Here is a 15,970-nt window from a genome sequence, read left to right as displayed (position 1 = left end):
TACCATGGGAAAATCTGAGGGTTTTTAGATGACCTGTGCTCAGGCGAGTCAAAGCAGTTTGATATCTCCTGTCACCTTCAAATCCAAGGGAAGCACCAGGACCCTCGCAAAAATACCATGGATGCTCAGGAGGACATCTCCAAGAGCTGTTTATATAAAATTAACTTGTTAGACCCTAAGAAATTTTCTCTAAAAAAGAAAAAAAGAGGAAAAACCTATGCTGCTATTGCCTTTTTTCTGGAGAAGATGGGTGGGGGGATGCATTTAACCGTAACATATGCTCAATATAAGGTTGTTCGTTTTATCTATACTTTATAATTCTTTCAGTAATTCCTCTTCTGCAAAAAAAAAAAAAGGAATGAAAATAAAACAATAAAGAAAATAAAAATAGGTTCCGGAAAAAGAGTTAGGGGATGGGAATAGGATCTGATATTTTTTATTTTTTCCCCCTTGAAAAGAAATGAAAAATATGTGAACCATGTTAGCTGAGATGTCGCTCCCAAAACTAGTTAACATAGGAACTTTTTGTTTGCATATTGTGCTTAATGTTATGCGCAAGGGAGTTGTAAAACTTTTGCTCCACGTAGATAATTTTGCATTAACTTCCTCAATTGTTTAATTAGCACCATCATGAGGGTAGATTTTCATTCCTTGCAAGTTGAATTGCTGGATGAAGTTTTGGCTGATCATGTCTTTTTACGACAGTTGAAACTAGGTAGTTAACTCTTTGGTTTGTATATGATAGACTGATAGATCAGTTTATTGAACATTATTTCTTAAACTCTATTTCTGTTCAGTATGAAGGTGGCAAACAATATAGATACAATAGAGCTGCAAGTTCATTGAAAGATCCATTTACACTTGTATACTTACATTTTGTCTCATTTCTCTCTGATCTGCTTAAAAAATATGTACTACTTTTACAGAAAGGAAGCCTAGTTGTTCATTTTTTGTGCCTAAAATTGAAAGAACTTATTAAAAGTATGTTCTTAAAGTTTATGAAACCTAAAGCTTTGGCAGACAAAAGTCTCTGTCTGTAATAAAATGTTTATTTGTGTACTTATTATAAAGTCAAATTCATTAGAAGATTTTCTTTTAAATTGCCTGTTTAGAATTACCCAGATTCAAATCGTAAGATAAAATATTTTACTTCATAACGTGTCATTGTGTTGAAGAATAAAAGATTGAATGCATTGTATTGTAGTTTTCAAGATTTAACTTGAAACGTTTGATCACCCACTACAAAAATCAGGCTTATAAATTACATTTAAATTATCAAAACTTGATATTTTTTGTCCTAAAATGTTGCCAAAATAAAAGTTTTGACATCACCACTCAGACTCCTATTCAAAGAGGGAAAACAAATTATCTATCAGAGTATTTTTATGTTTTTCGATACTTCACAGACTGATGAAATAGGTTTCGCTACTTGGATCTTGACGACACCAAAAAGCACGATTACGCTGAAGTCACGGTTTAATAAAACAAAGAAAAAAAATTTTTTTAAGATAAAAAGTAATGAAACTGTCCTTTGCGGTTGAGAGATCAATAGCATTTGCTCCGGCAGTGACCTCTGCCCAGTAATCTATTTTAATTTAAATCTTTTTAGCCTATGTTTCACTCATAAAATTTAAATTTGGCATTTTATTTTCCGGCATTCCTTGTTGATGATTAATAGCAAGTGTTACAACTAATCTAATGCTGGTTTATTCTGCAGACTATTTATTCAGCTTTTTATCCGCGTCGCTGAAAACGATTCTGCTTCTTGACTACTCCAAAAGTCCCGATTACGCTAAAGTCACGATTTAAGTTGACGCTTTCTAAGAAAACAGCATGATTGCACGGTTTAGCGTGGTATGGTGAAGCAATATTAAAAGTATTTTAAACTTAACAACATTGTTGTAAATTTGTACCTAAGCGGAGATAGTTAATTTAATTTCAATTGAAATGGATGAATCAAACAAATCTAAAAAGTATGATCTAAAACCTTTGGATTTTTTATTTTGACAGTGGTTTTGATAAATTTTCTCCTTTATTTAGTTTTTTAGAACGTTTCATTTTATGTAATAGCTAAAGAAACAAATGATGTTACTTGTTGTTCCGAAATCGCTGACGGAGTAAAATCAGTTTTATTGAAAAGGGTAATATCTTTATACATTTAGGACTTTAATTCCAAAAGTTGTCAAATAACAGGAGAGCTAGAAACACATTTACCTTTATCAATGGATAGTTTACCTGCTAGCACGATGACATTATTTGCGCCAACTACTGCAAGTCATCTTATTTTTTTTATAAGTAGGAGATATGGTAGGGGTATAAAGGAGGAGCAAAAAAAAGTCAAGTATAATTTTTTTAGTTTGTTATTTCTGGAATGCTTGAGTGCTCAGAGTTGTGATTGTTTACGGTTTGAGCTTTGAAAAAATGAACTTTCCTCTTGCATATTACCATAACATATTTCCATACGATAATTCTAGGGACATAAATGAACAAAAGCAGAAGAGGTAAGAAATTTAAAACCTTAATTTATCAGGTCTCCTGTTCTATGAAAATTGGCGAGAATTTGCTTTAAATCTAATTGTTCTATGAATCTTAGAGATGGATAAAGAGAACAGACTGTTAAAGGAATGAAAACTAATAAAGGTGTTGGAATGTGACTGTTGAATATTAAGACACCAAAATAACCGAAAAACACATTAACCTAAAATATGCCGATGTTTTAAGAAAAATCGTTAAATTTATCGTGTTTCGGTGAGTAAACAAGTAAACAAGAGACCTCTTTCACACATGCTTTGCAGATGGATGCCCTATCACATGCAGACGGTGGAATCGTCATCGGCGAGAAATCGGTACCTTCAAATCCTGCCCAAGTTTTTAAATTTGGCTCTTTTCTTAAAATTTCGACAAGCAACTTAAAATAACTGCTGATATACTTTCCAAATTTAGGCAAACACTAAGATCGACTTCGGGGGTGGGGAAGGATGATCCTCCTCTTGCCGTACCACGGTAATTTCCCGTTTCAATTTCCGAATCAATTCAAAGCAATGTTTCCCAGTTTTTAAATTTGCAAATTATCCATACCAAGTTTTATTTGTAAATCCATACTAACGTTTTGTGGACATTTTTCAAGAATAAAAGATTAAAATAATATTTTTTTAGGAAATTAAAAATTATGACACTTCCAACGATTATAAAAGGTTTTTAAAAATATTCAAATAACTTTTGATTAAGTAGTTGAACTTAATTTTTTTAAAGAAAATGATGTTTATTGGTGGTACTCGACAAAACATGATCCAGAATGCTGTCGCGACCGACTGAAAATGGGTTTGAGATCGACCGGTCGATCGCAGTAGTCGGGCCGTCTGCCGCTGCTTTAAGACCAAATACAGTGTGTCCAAGAAAAGAGTCTCTGATTTCAAAATTAAATACAGTAAATTCGCGATAACTCAAATTCCGATAACTCGAATATTACTATAATTCGAATTTTTTTATCAGGTTCCGACCCCTTTGTCTTTAAATTCATGCTAATTATTCTCAATATCTCGAAGTTAACTTCCTTTAACACGAAGTTTTTTCAAAGATGACTTAAAATTCCTTTTGAAAGAACGAAAAAAAGAAAGAAAGAAGTGACTATGAAAAACAAAATTAATTCACCTTCACTTGCAATTCCTGCACAATGGACCTCTAAAGCAAGAAGAGCACCTATTGAGCCAATATTCGATAAAGGAGTTACACGGGCGGAAAGGAGTTAGCTTGTTTTCTTTTGTTGTACTGTACTGTTTACAATTTGACATGTTGCTGGACTACGAATTTACTTTTAGGTTGTCAAATCAACTGATTGTACCTTTATTAAAAGCAGATCTAAGTTGAAATGCGTTCCCCTGCATTCTTCAGTTCGATCATTCGCTGATAAGTTCGTGAGAGACAGAGTGAGTTTTCTTTACTATTAAAAATGTCCAAGCAAGTACTCTGTCAATGATATTAAAAGAAAAAGAGAAGCTTTAAAAGCGGTAGAATCCATGAATCTGAATTTGAAACGAATGAAGATGTGCACCTTTCCTGAAATAGAATCAGCTCTATTTCAGGAAGTAGAGCTGATTAAAATGGTTCCAGTAGTATCGAAATCAAAACCATGCTTTTGATATTTTCCTCTCAATATTTTTGATTAAACTGTGCATATTGTGCTTAAAAACTTTTAAGTTTTGTAATTTTGTCTGTATATATATTAGTATATATATTATATATACATATTAATTAAAATATTCAATGGTTTTTAATATTAAAATGTCTAAAACAAAAACTAGCGGTAAGTCAAACTTCCGATAGGTCAAAGTTTTACGTCGGTCCCTTTACATTCGAGTTATCGCGAATCGACTGTATCTCGAAAACAAAGGCCGATATTGGAATAAAATAATCGGCTTGTTTATTTGAAGACCATAAAAATAATGTAAAGAAACTTAAAAATCAGTTACAAAATTGCCAACAGGGGGTGCTGCACGCTGTAATTGCAACAGAAATCCCCATTTATAATGTTGCAAAGGGGTTAGGAGCTTCAGAAGCAGTTTTGCCTCTCAGAGGTACTTACATTTACGCTAGAAATTATCGTCCAACTCCTTCGCAACATTATTTATGGACTCTTCTAGTGCAAATACAGCGTGCAGCGCCTCATGTTGGCAATTTTCGTTACTAATTTCTAAGTATCTGTACATGATTTTCATGGGTTTCACAATACATCAATTCACATACAATAAACATACCGTTTATTTTATTTCAATATCAACCTTTGTTTTCGAGACATTTAATTTTGAAATCAGGGAGTCCTTTCCTCGGCACCCTGTATCTCGATAACGGAGGCATGAGGGCAAATTACTTCTTGCGTCAAAAAAAAAAAAAAAAAAAAGAAAAAAGAAAAAAGAAAATAAAAGAAAAATGTCTCAACATACTCTTACGATTGCTGCCGATTTCAACTTTTTTTTAAATTGTTGCATTATTCTTGTGATGAGCTCGCACTAACTTTTCCTATGTCCACAGATCCCGGCCGAGTCGAGCGGGCCATCGGAGAGCCGGCGGGAACGGATGCTGAAGAGGCTTTCGTACCCGATGGAGTCCATCACTTCCATCTCCCGCATCCTCACTTCGTCGCCCAAATCCTTCGTCGACTTCTCCGGATCCCTCTTCTCCGGTCGCGGGGGGTCGGAGGACGAACCACCCCTCAGGGAGGAGCAAGAGAGAGAAGATGTCGTCGGCTATCAGAACTTGGTGGAGGAAAAACCAGAGATCTTCGAGACCCTCGATAGTGAGTGGGGACTGATTTAATTCAATGTCTCCGGGAATGATGCCGTTGGACCGAATAAAACCATGATTTCTATTCATGGGATCGCATTGTGGGGAATATATAAGCGCCTTTTATGTAAAAATGGCTCGGGACGTTCCTTTCCTTTCTTTATTCACGACTCAAAAACGTGTGGAATGGCATTTTTCTGTTACTTTCTTTGGATATGATTTAGCTTAGTTGAGGGATTCTTTTCTTCGAGGTTTGGAAGCAGTTTCCAGCTGAGCCATTCCATTTCAGATCAGGCAGGGTCTGTCACATGACCATCACCGATTTTTTTGAAAAAAATATTACAGTAGTTACAACTAAGGGACATATGAAATATCCCAAAGGGATTTTGCAAGAAATTTTTTTTTCTTCAGTTACAGCCTATTAAAATTCTGAACAAAAGCCGCCATTTTGGAAAAAACCGGCGAAACACTCCATTTGAAATGGACACTATTTCAAAAGTATTTAACCTACTTCAATTATACTAATCGGTAAAAATGCAGTTTTTTCGCGGCAAAAATGAATTTTTTTCTTTACCAAAAAACCTAATTAAATTTTCAAAAACGATGTCTAGAGGATATATGGGTCCTCATTCATTTTTAGAAAAAAGAATTATTCAAATAGGTTAAATACTTTTGAAATAGGGCCCATTTCAAATGGAGTGTTTTTCCGGTTTTTTCCAACATGGCGGATTTTGTGCAGAATTTTAATAGGCTGTAACGGAAGAAAAATATTTTTTCTTGCAAAATCCTTTTGGGATATTTCATATGTCCCTTTTCATATGTCCCAGTAACTACTGTATTTTTTTGCAAAAAAATTAGTGATGGTTATATGACACTTTTCATACCTGCTTGCCTGATTTAAAATGGAATGACTCAGTTTTTATTTCGGAAAAAAATTCACGTATGGTTCTTAACAGCTCACAGTAATTTTAAAATGGGGAATGATTGGCTCAAACCATATTTAAGGTACAATAAGAGCATCATCTGATTTTTTCCAAGCAAACTTTTACAAACCTAATTACATACTTATAGTACAGCAACATTTAACTTTACTATATTACGAAGCCCATGAGGTGACCAATATTAATCATCTATTCAATCAAAATATTCTGTACACGTACATGCATATTCCATGTCAAATAACCTAAGGGTCCTCACTCGATCATCTCCGATTTGGATGAAATTTTATAGAGATGTAGAGATGGTTTTGAAACTCACCTATGCAAATTTTCAGCTTCCTAGATCCAAATCCTAGGATCTAGGATCTGCGAAAAATATGATCCATAATGGCGGATCAGCTTTTTGTGCCAAAATTAGAGTAAATTTAAGAATAGGTTTTTAATTCTCATTTAAAAAAAATCTTTCGCAAATTAAAAATATAATAGAAACAGAAAAATATCCTGTTCTGGAAGCAGACTGATACATCAGAAAGAACAAGATAATTTTATTTTTCTATCATATTCCATTTGCAAAGTATCTTTTTAAAGGATAAATAAAAAACAATTTCTGACTTATAACAGTTGAAAAATAACTATTAGTCGCTTTCCACGGCATTCATCATTCCTTATTTATTGTAGAGCAAGATTTTCTCGCTAACGACAAATAGTATTTCAAGCTAGTTTTTTTACGCTTATTTGAAAGAACACCCACGTAAAGAAAAACTATTTTTATAGGAGAAAATGTGTTCTTTCTAATGGTAGAAAACGAAAAGAAGATGCAAGGGGACAAACTTGACAGATAATAGGCTATTTTTCATGTGAACGATTTTGATAGCCACTTTGAATGCCAATATCTTTTAGAAAATCAATATTTATGCTCTGCAACTATAAACCATTAAAAACATGTATACTGACAATACAATTACAAAGTATGAACTTTTGAATCATTTTTATTCAACATTTATAACATTCTAAAACCCAGGAAAAAGTTACTCCACTGCGTTTTTCTTGCGACTTTGCATACGTGCTACATAAAAGTTAATTAACTCAAACTCATAAGAATACTGGAACGTATTGAAAAATATAAGTACTTTAAGCCCCTAAAATTTCAGGCTTCCAGTGTGATAAAATTTTCCGCAACCTGCTCCTACACACTGCAATTCGTTACGACACTCGAATTTTAAGCTCAGTTTTTTATCCTTAAACGAAAGAACACCATCAAAAAAAACTTATTTTGAAAGGAAAAAATCAGTTCTTTCTAATGGTTTTAACGAAAAGAAGATGCGAGGTGAAAAACTTGAGCTATAGCACTTTGAAAATAGACTATTTTTCACTTGAACGGTTTTGATAGTCACTTTGGATGTCAGTATCTTTCAGAAAATAGATATTTTAGCTCTGTCACCCATTAAAAACAAGTATTTTTACTATATTAACGGACAAAGGTATTTTCAGTGCCTAAAATTTCAGGCTTCCAGCGTAATAATATTTTCTGTAAACTTACTCTAAACTTGACATTTTGGCACAAAAAGCTGATCCGCCATTTTGGATCACATTTTTCGGAGATCCTAGATCCTCAGGATTTGGATCTAGGAAGCTAAAAATTTGCATAGGTTTGTTTCTATGCCTGTATTAAATTTCATCGAAATCAGAGATGGTCGGGTGGAGACGATATGAAAAATTATGTCAGTTGTGACGTGGAATGACTCATATATGTATCTCTCTCTCTCTCTCTTTATTTATTTACAGGGTACGGTAGCTATTTGAGGATACACATTATAGGCACCACATTTTTGTGTGTTTTACAGAAACATAGATTTTTTCGTTCGATATAGAAATGGGAGATTCTTACTAAGGAAATGCAGGGGCATGTCCTTATTGTCTCCTTGGCTACAGGGCAGACCGATTCAGAAATTGCTGCATTCTTAAAGGTTGCCCGACATGCAGATATGCAGAACTTTACGAAGTTCTAAGAGAATTGGGAGCTGCGAAGGAGGATGTGTTAACAGTTTCACAAAGGAAACGACATTGTCGATGTTCTGACAGCGTCAGAACACCAGAATGGGGTTGTTTCCTTCAGTCAAAAGTACTCTTTTTAGTTACTGAAATTGATAGAATAAGCAAAAATAATAACATGAGCCCTGAAAATGCTTTCATTTTCCCAACAGTTATTTTTTAATTAATTTTTTAAAATGTCCGATTTTTCAAACAAGGCGTGGTAGTGATGACGTCACAAATGATGCATTTTGGCGCATCTTTCTGCAGTGCTTCCACGTTATGATAATCATGAAGCGAATTAAACATTGCGCTCTATGCTTGCTATCAACCACATCGTTGCCAATACACGTGAGTAAAGATGCGAATTAAAAATTTTGCTCTGTGAATGGCAACACTGAATGGCATTTCATCATTTGTGATGTCATCGGCAGATATATAAACAATGAAAACGCACTGATTTAAGTATTTTTTTTTTTAAATATTAAACTTAAGCAAATTATTTAAAAACTGGTCAGATCCTACGTTTTTAAACATGCTCTTTCAGGATTTTTTTTTTTTTAATTTTTGGAAGCTACCCTATTCATCAGCAGGTCCAAGCTGCTATCGGGATGAGGACCCTGGGAAATCTATGAGGTTACTTGCTAATGAGCAACAGGTTGATGAGGCTACTATCCGACGTGTGGCTCATAAGACGTGTGGTTACAAATCATACGTGATGCGGAGAGGCATCACATATGATTTGTAACCAAGCCTGATCAAATTATGCCTGACAGGACCAAGGTTGACCGCTTGACTAGAGCCAAGAGCCTTCTACAAGCTCAAACATCCTGAGGAGCCAAGACTGTTCTGGTTTTTCTCAGATGAGGTAAAACTTGGTTCAAGGCCTAAAAATGAATCGCAAAAATGATCATTGGCTTTGCAAAAGCTCTAATAAGATATCAACAGTTATGCATACCAAATTTTTAGCATCAGTGATACTTCTTGGTATTGTTAGTAGTGAAGAAGATGTGATGCTTCCACATTTTTTTGTCAAGGTGCCAGAGTTAATGCCTTTGCTTACACCGAAGTACTAGACAGAGTTATCAATCCCTGGATCATTAGTGTAGCACGTGGGAGGCCGTATGTTTTCCAACAAGACTAGGCACCGCCCCATAGTCAGAACCACCCAAAATGGGACGTGCTAAAATTTTCACGATTTCGTCAAGCCTAACTTTTGATCCCCCAGCTCCCAAGATCTCAATCCCATCGACTGCTATGTGTGGGGCGTAGTTGAGGGGGACTCCAATTAGTCTCTCCCACGCACAACGCTGTTGCAGCTCTCAGAGCTATTATTGTGGAAACAATGTGGAAAAATCCGATGACTCATTCCATTACTGCCTGCAGTTGGTTTCGACAACGCATAGAAGCTGCATTGTCACTGATTATCGGTTTATTGAATGATATCGTTCTTAATGTATCTGAACACCTGTACGAAAACTTTATGTTAATAATGCTCTTTTCCCTCAGTTTGTCCCCTTTTTCTATGGACATCGATTTGTTCTCAAATACCTGCCGCACCCTGTATATACAGGGTCGTTGAGGTAAATCCGGAATTTGTTTATTAACTGCCCTCTAGCGGTTGTTGAGTGCATATTTGCGAATAGGTTATCTAATGTGTAGTTCATATCGTCACGAGGCGCGCGCATATAGACACGTTACAACAAGCAACAACATGAGCCGGGAACAAGACAGAAGAGCAGCGATCCTTGAGTCCCTTCGTGCCGGTAAATCACCAAAGGAGATTATTGAGTGGTTATCTTCAGGTCAGTTGAGTGGATGCTTCAGAAGTTCCCACCGTCATGCACACCAAATTTCCAGCAGCGGTCATAGTCCTTGGGGTTATCAGCAGCGAAGGGGATTTTATGAAACCTCGTTTCTTTGAAGAAGGTCTCAGAGTCAACGCCGATGGATACATTCACGTATTGGAAACGATAGTCAAGCCCTGGATGGACATGGTGGCCGCCGGAAGAGATTATGTCTTCCAGCAGGACTCAGCGCCTGCCCACAAGTCGAGAAAAACCCAAGCGTGGCTTCACAATAATGTGCCCTACCACCAGGGCCCGATCAAGCCAAACTGGTGCCCAGGTCCTGCGTAGATGTTGGTACCCCCCCCCCCACACACACACATGAGAAAATCCCCGCAATTTTAAAGTCAATGTTTCATACTGGAAACCTATTTACTAGAAACTACATTTTAAAGGAACATTACTACATTTGAAAGGAAATCTGAGATTTGAATACCAAACACTTGATAGTCACCAAACTAATCACAGTTAAAATTGCCTCTTAAGGCAAAAAAGAGTTAAAAAAACAATTTAAAACTGCAAAAAAAAATCTTACTAATTCTGACATCAAGCTTTAAAAAAACTTCTTTCTGACTTTAACAGAGGCAAGTGTGTCGATCAAATAATTGAAATTTATGTTTGATAATTCAGAATTTTCAATGGTCAATAAGGAAAACACCTGTAAGTTATCCCGAGAAACGTAGCTTCTCAAATGATTTTTTATTCTTTTCCAAAATGAAAAGGAACGTTCACTGGAACAACTGCTGATAGGCAAAGTAAAAAGAAGCTGCAGGGGTAAATCCACATTCGGAAATGTATGTGTAATGTTTAGTGATCTTATCCTTTTAAAACATTCTCCAGGAGAACGGTTACCTTTTGCAAAAAAAATTGAAAGTGTGTTAATTCTTCTGGAAAATGTTCATCTATGTCATCCAAGTAATTATTTTGAAATTCCAGAGCTAAGAGACAACGACTTGTTTATGCGAAATGTTTTTAACTTTATGAAGTTTTGAGCTGATTTGAAAAAAAAATTGACCCTCCTCTCTCTTAAAGTTGAGAAAAAGTAAAATGAGCTTTAAAAAAAAGGAAGTAAGTGAATTTAGGCTAGACTATTTTGGTGCCCCAAAATTTGTGGTGCCCAGGTCCACGGACCCGCCGGACCGTGCGTTAATCAGGCCCTGCCTACCACTGGACACCCGACTTGTGGCCACCCTCCAGCCCGGACTGCAATCCTCTCGATTACTACTTTTGGGGCGTAGTTGAGGAAAAGGTTAACGCAAAATTTCATAATACCGAGGACGCGCTGAGAGCCACCATTACTGAGGTATTGCCCAACGAGGACAGGAAGGAGGTGAAACATGCATGCGGTCGGTTCCGGTCACGTCTTGAGCGAGTGGTGACAGCTAACGGCGGCTATATAGAATAATTTCTTTTTATAACATATTTTCTATAATATTGCAAAGTTGTGTACAAAATAAATCCTTTTTGTTTGCGTTATAAGAGTTTTAATACTTGTGTCCCATTTTCCGGATTTACCTCAACGGCCCTGTATATATATATATATATATATATATATATATATATATATATATATATATATATATATATATATATATATATATATATATATATATATATATATATATATATATATATATATATATATATATATATATATATATATATATATATATAACCAGGAAAACGGCATTTTCATTTCCTTCTACTCCGCAATGGACAGATATCTAAACAGAGTCAGAAGATAAGGTGTTGAGGAAGGTAAAGCTTGACCGCGGAGTGATGGCGGATGACCTTGAAACAAAAAACATTATTATTTGTATCATTTGTAACTGGTTGAATCAGCCAGAAAGCATCAAATGCTAAGCGTAGTCCACGCTGATCTTATCAGAAAATAATATTATCTACAAAATAATAATCAACAACCTATTCAAATAATACAAATGACTTGACGATCATTTCCACTTGAAGGTTGGCGCCATCTTTCCGTGGTCAAGCTTTAGTGAAGCTTCCCACATTCAAAAATTCGTTCGGAAGTACAAAAATAATTGTAAGGAATACCCGTCAATGCTCCTTTGTTATTGGATAAAATGGCAGCACGAGGAAAGTTACCTTTCGAGATCTTTGATTGAGAGCCATGTCAATTTACTTCACCATGGAAGCTGGCCCTTCCCTCTCATTGAATACAAAATATTTACATTAGATATCAGCACCGGCGCCAAGTAATGCGATACCGGGATAGTTTTAAAATGTATGTAAACAATTCATTCAGGGAGATGTGGGGCAAAGTGAAGGTGAAATATTTACTCTGCTTTTGGCGCCACCTTTTTGGTAGTATTTAACTGAGTAGTATCACATGTAATCTATTCCAGTCAGGAAACAAACATCGCCGAAGATTAATGCGTTTGACAACATAAACAATTTTTAAAAAATGATGCTCGTATTGTAATATTTTGTTGTAAGTCAAAAATTGTTTTTGTTTCAATAAAATGATTAAGTTCTTCTTATTAACATTTTAAATATTAATTAAGACCTCCTGATATTCGGTGTAGTATTAGTCTAGTTAATCTTTAGCTTTTAATTATTCAAGTACATGTGGAGCAAAGTGGTTGGGGAAAAGTGAAATAGTTCATTTCGTTAACTCACTTAATCATTTACTAAATCACTTAAATTTTTATTTATTAATTAATTCCTTTACGTTCCTTCATTTAGTGATTCACTTATTTATTCATTCATGCGCTTGTTTTTTTATTCATTCATTCTTTTACTCGCTCATTTATTTTTCTTCGTATATTAATTAATTATTATTTTTAATTATTCGTTTAATGTGTCATTACTTTTCATTTATTCATTCAACCTCTTGTTTATAGATTCATTTCAACAAAAATATTTTTTGTATTCGCTAGAAAAATATTTTATTTTTCACTTTGCCCCATAAAAAAAGTGAAAAAAATCCCCCCCCCCTCTTTTTTTTTGAAGGCTTAAATTTTCGGCCAAAAATAAAGAATACTGAGTTTTATTTAAAAATACAATGTTTTTTCTTTATGTACTGCATTTTTCTAAACAAAATTATAGCTTGTTCATTTTGAAAAAGCTCAGTCATCTTAACTATTTCACTTTGCCTCACATTCCCCTTTAAATCGTGGGATGAGTAATTTTTGCTTCATTTGTGCTGCTCGTAGATGGCAGTCAAAAGGCTAAAACCAACCAATAAGCTGGTTAGAGAAGTAAAAAGGGGGAAAAAACAATGATGTGTTTTAATGAATGGATAACTGGGGATGAAAACTTCAAATATGTAGAATTTGTTGCGGATATACTAAAGTATGTTTTTTGTTTTAATATTTCTACTAAGCGTTCGTAGTAAAAATAACACAAACAGGCAGCAGTGTTGCTTCTGCTAACAAAATTGATGTATGTTTACAGACACTCGAACTCACTTTGAATTGATGATTGAAATGTTACAGCATAATAAAAACTTATATTGTTTGATGACTGAAGAAATGAGATAGCTTTTAAAATCTCCCTAAAATTAAGAAAAATATAAAAATACCGTGAGAGTAAAAAAAAAGCTAAACGTCTATGTAAATGTGCACAATTGCAAAATACAGTGAAACCTGTGTAAGTTGACCACTTGCGGTGCACTACTTTAGTGGTCAACTTATAGAGGTTGAATTATATGATAAGATCTAATTATGTGCCTGAAAATACCGGTTAACTTAGACAAGTGGTCAACTTACAAGGGTGGTCAACTTTACAAGTTTTACTGTATTCCATTTGTATGCTCGCATATTTTTCATTTTCTTGAAAAGGCGGGTTTCTTGTAACTCGAAGTTGCAATTTTTTGGAAATCAGTGCATCGATTGTGCAATTTACCTCTACTCCTTATCTGTTGCTAAACACAATTTCGATTCCTTTACAGAACTTTTGAGTCAGAAGAAACCTGGTGAAGAAGTTGAAGGTCCGCCTCTCTATTTGTGCCTGCGCATGGGCATACCGAAAGATCGTAAGCCCCAAGCGTCTCCTGTTCTGTCCTATGGCAAGAAAAGGGCCAAATCCGAATATTGGTTTTCCATACCACACAGCAGGTGAGATTCAAATAATATCTTTTCAGTATTTATGTAATGCACATGGGAGACGTACTTATTGATTGTAGTTATTCTTTAATGGTCTGCAATTTGATCTATATTGCATGTTCGGTTAAAAATGGTACATCTCCAAAAGTGCTATTGTTTTTCTTCCAGGAAATGTAGATAATTGTAACACATCCTTGTTCGAATTAATGAACACACGAGAAAAAAATTGATTTTTTGATTGGCAATGGTGTGGCACCAGAGTAAAGCAGTATTTCTTTTGTGCATGTCGTTGTGTAGGTTATTTGTTGTTTGTGATGATATTCTACACTATTACAAAGCTTTTCATCCTGTGTGTACTTGTTATTAATGTGTCGAGAGTACGCTTCTGAGCCATTTTACACAACGTTAGATGGCTTCAAACTGCAACAAGTGCTAAAGACGATTCATTTCTTAATATAATAACAAAATAAATCGTTGTAAGATAAGTTTCAATCTCCACCCCCCCTCCACTAGTTTTAAGCTGAAAAAACCCTCTTACTGCGTCTCTGGTGCGAAATATTCTGAGCTCCAGTCAAGGGCGGATCCAGATACTGGTTTGGGTCATGATAACACAACGGGGTCAAAGTGCAATCAGTATTAGGGCACAAATAGGGAGTAAAGCGCAAATTTTTCGAAATATTAGAGCCCCGAAATGCAGTTCTAGGTTATGTTTGGTCGCTTAAAGGAGGGGGACATGATCTTCATTAACCCCCCTCTGGATCCGCCCTAGGCTCCATTTCATACAAACTCATCCTCTGAACTTGATTGTCTTTCGTCAGGATATTTCTATTCAGTTGTACCCTTTTCCAGAGTCGAAGATCTGTACAGCTTCCTGCAACAGTGGATCCCTCATTTGTACGGCGACGTCGATGATGTCGATCCGGATGCAGCAGGGTTCCTGCCGATCGACGACTCCTTGCCGGAAGAAGAAGAGAACGAAGCGACGGAAGGGCTGGAAGAGAGCGAAGAGCGAAGTGAAGGAAAGGAAGCTCCCCGGTCGTTTCTGCAGCTGGTGGAGGAGCATTTTGGTTTCAAAACCATTAGCCCGGGAGATTGGGAGGTAAGGGCTCAGTTTTTGAAATTCTTCTCGAATCATGTTGGAGATTTCCTCTCTGAAAAAAAAAAAAAGTTAGTTTTAATTAGAAAAAGTAATTCTGGGACCGAAATTCACAATTCCGAATTTCAGAATACAGGATGTTTCAAAATGAATAGCGGGGTTTTAACATGTTATAATATTTATTACACCAAACTTACAGCCACAAGTGATATATCAAATGAAAGAGAAACTCAAACAGTTTTTTATTTGTTGGCAGCAGTGCGCATTCGCGTGGAATGTTTCTGCTGCAATCCGCCATCTTATCTGGATACTTTACAGCTATGGCTCTTCCCTCAACTGACACAAGATGAACCAGAAAACTTCATCTTTCAGCAAGATGGTGCGCCGCCTCACTGGCATAATGAGGTACGCGATTGGCTTAACTTAACTGTACCCGACCGCTGGATTGGCCGTAAGGGGCCTAATGACAGAGCTTATATCCCATGGTCTCCACGGTCACCCGACCTAACGCCTTGTGATTTCTATCTTTGGGGGTTTATTAAGGATCGTGTGTATGTGCCTCCACTGCCAGCCGACCTTCCCGAATTAAGGAACAGGATTGAAACAGCTGTTGCAGCAATTACTAATGAGACACTCATCAAAGTTTGGGAAGAACTCGCATATCGTCTTGACGTGTGCTGAGTGACGAATGGTGCTCACATTGAACAC

At 35.8% G+C, this 15,970-nt stretch overlaps 1 protein-coding gene across 1 annotated transcript in view; it reads left to right on the top strand.

The window, feature by feature from the left end:
• Nucleotides 1-15,970, top strand: part of LOC129234304 (oxidation resistance protein 1-like) — a 258,164-nt gene that overhangs the window by 135,298 nt on the left and 106,896 nt on the right. The window contains exons 11-13 of the mRNA XM_054868299.1: nt 5,029-5,293; nt 14,013-14,178; nt 15,016-15,265. Coding sequence (XP_054724274.1) covers nt 5,029-5,293; nt 14,013-14,178; nt 15,016-15,265 — 681 coding nt within the window. The remainder of the gene's footprint in view (nt 1-5,028; nt 5,294-14,012; nt 14,179-15,015; nt 15,266-15,970) is intronic.

The sequence above is a fragment of the Uloborus diversus genome, chromosome 1, assembly GCF_026930045.1.
Source record: "Uloborus diversus isolate 005 chromosome 1, Udiv.v.3.1, whole genome shotgun sequence".
NCBI lineage: Eukaryota > Metazoa > Arthropoda > Arachnida > Araneae > Uloboridae > Uloborus > Uloborus diversus.
Note: the sequence above shows the minus strand (reverse complement) of the source record. Positions and strands in the feature narration are given on the sequence as shown.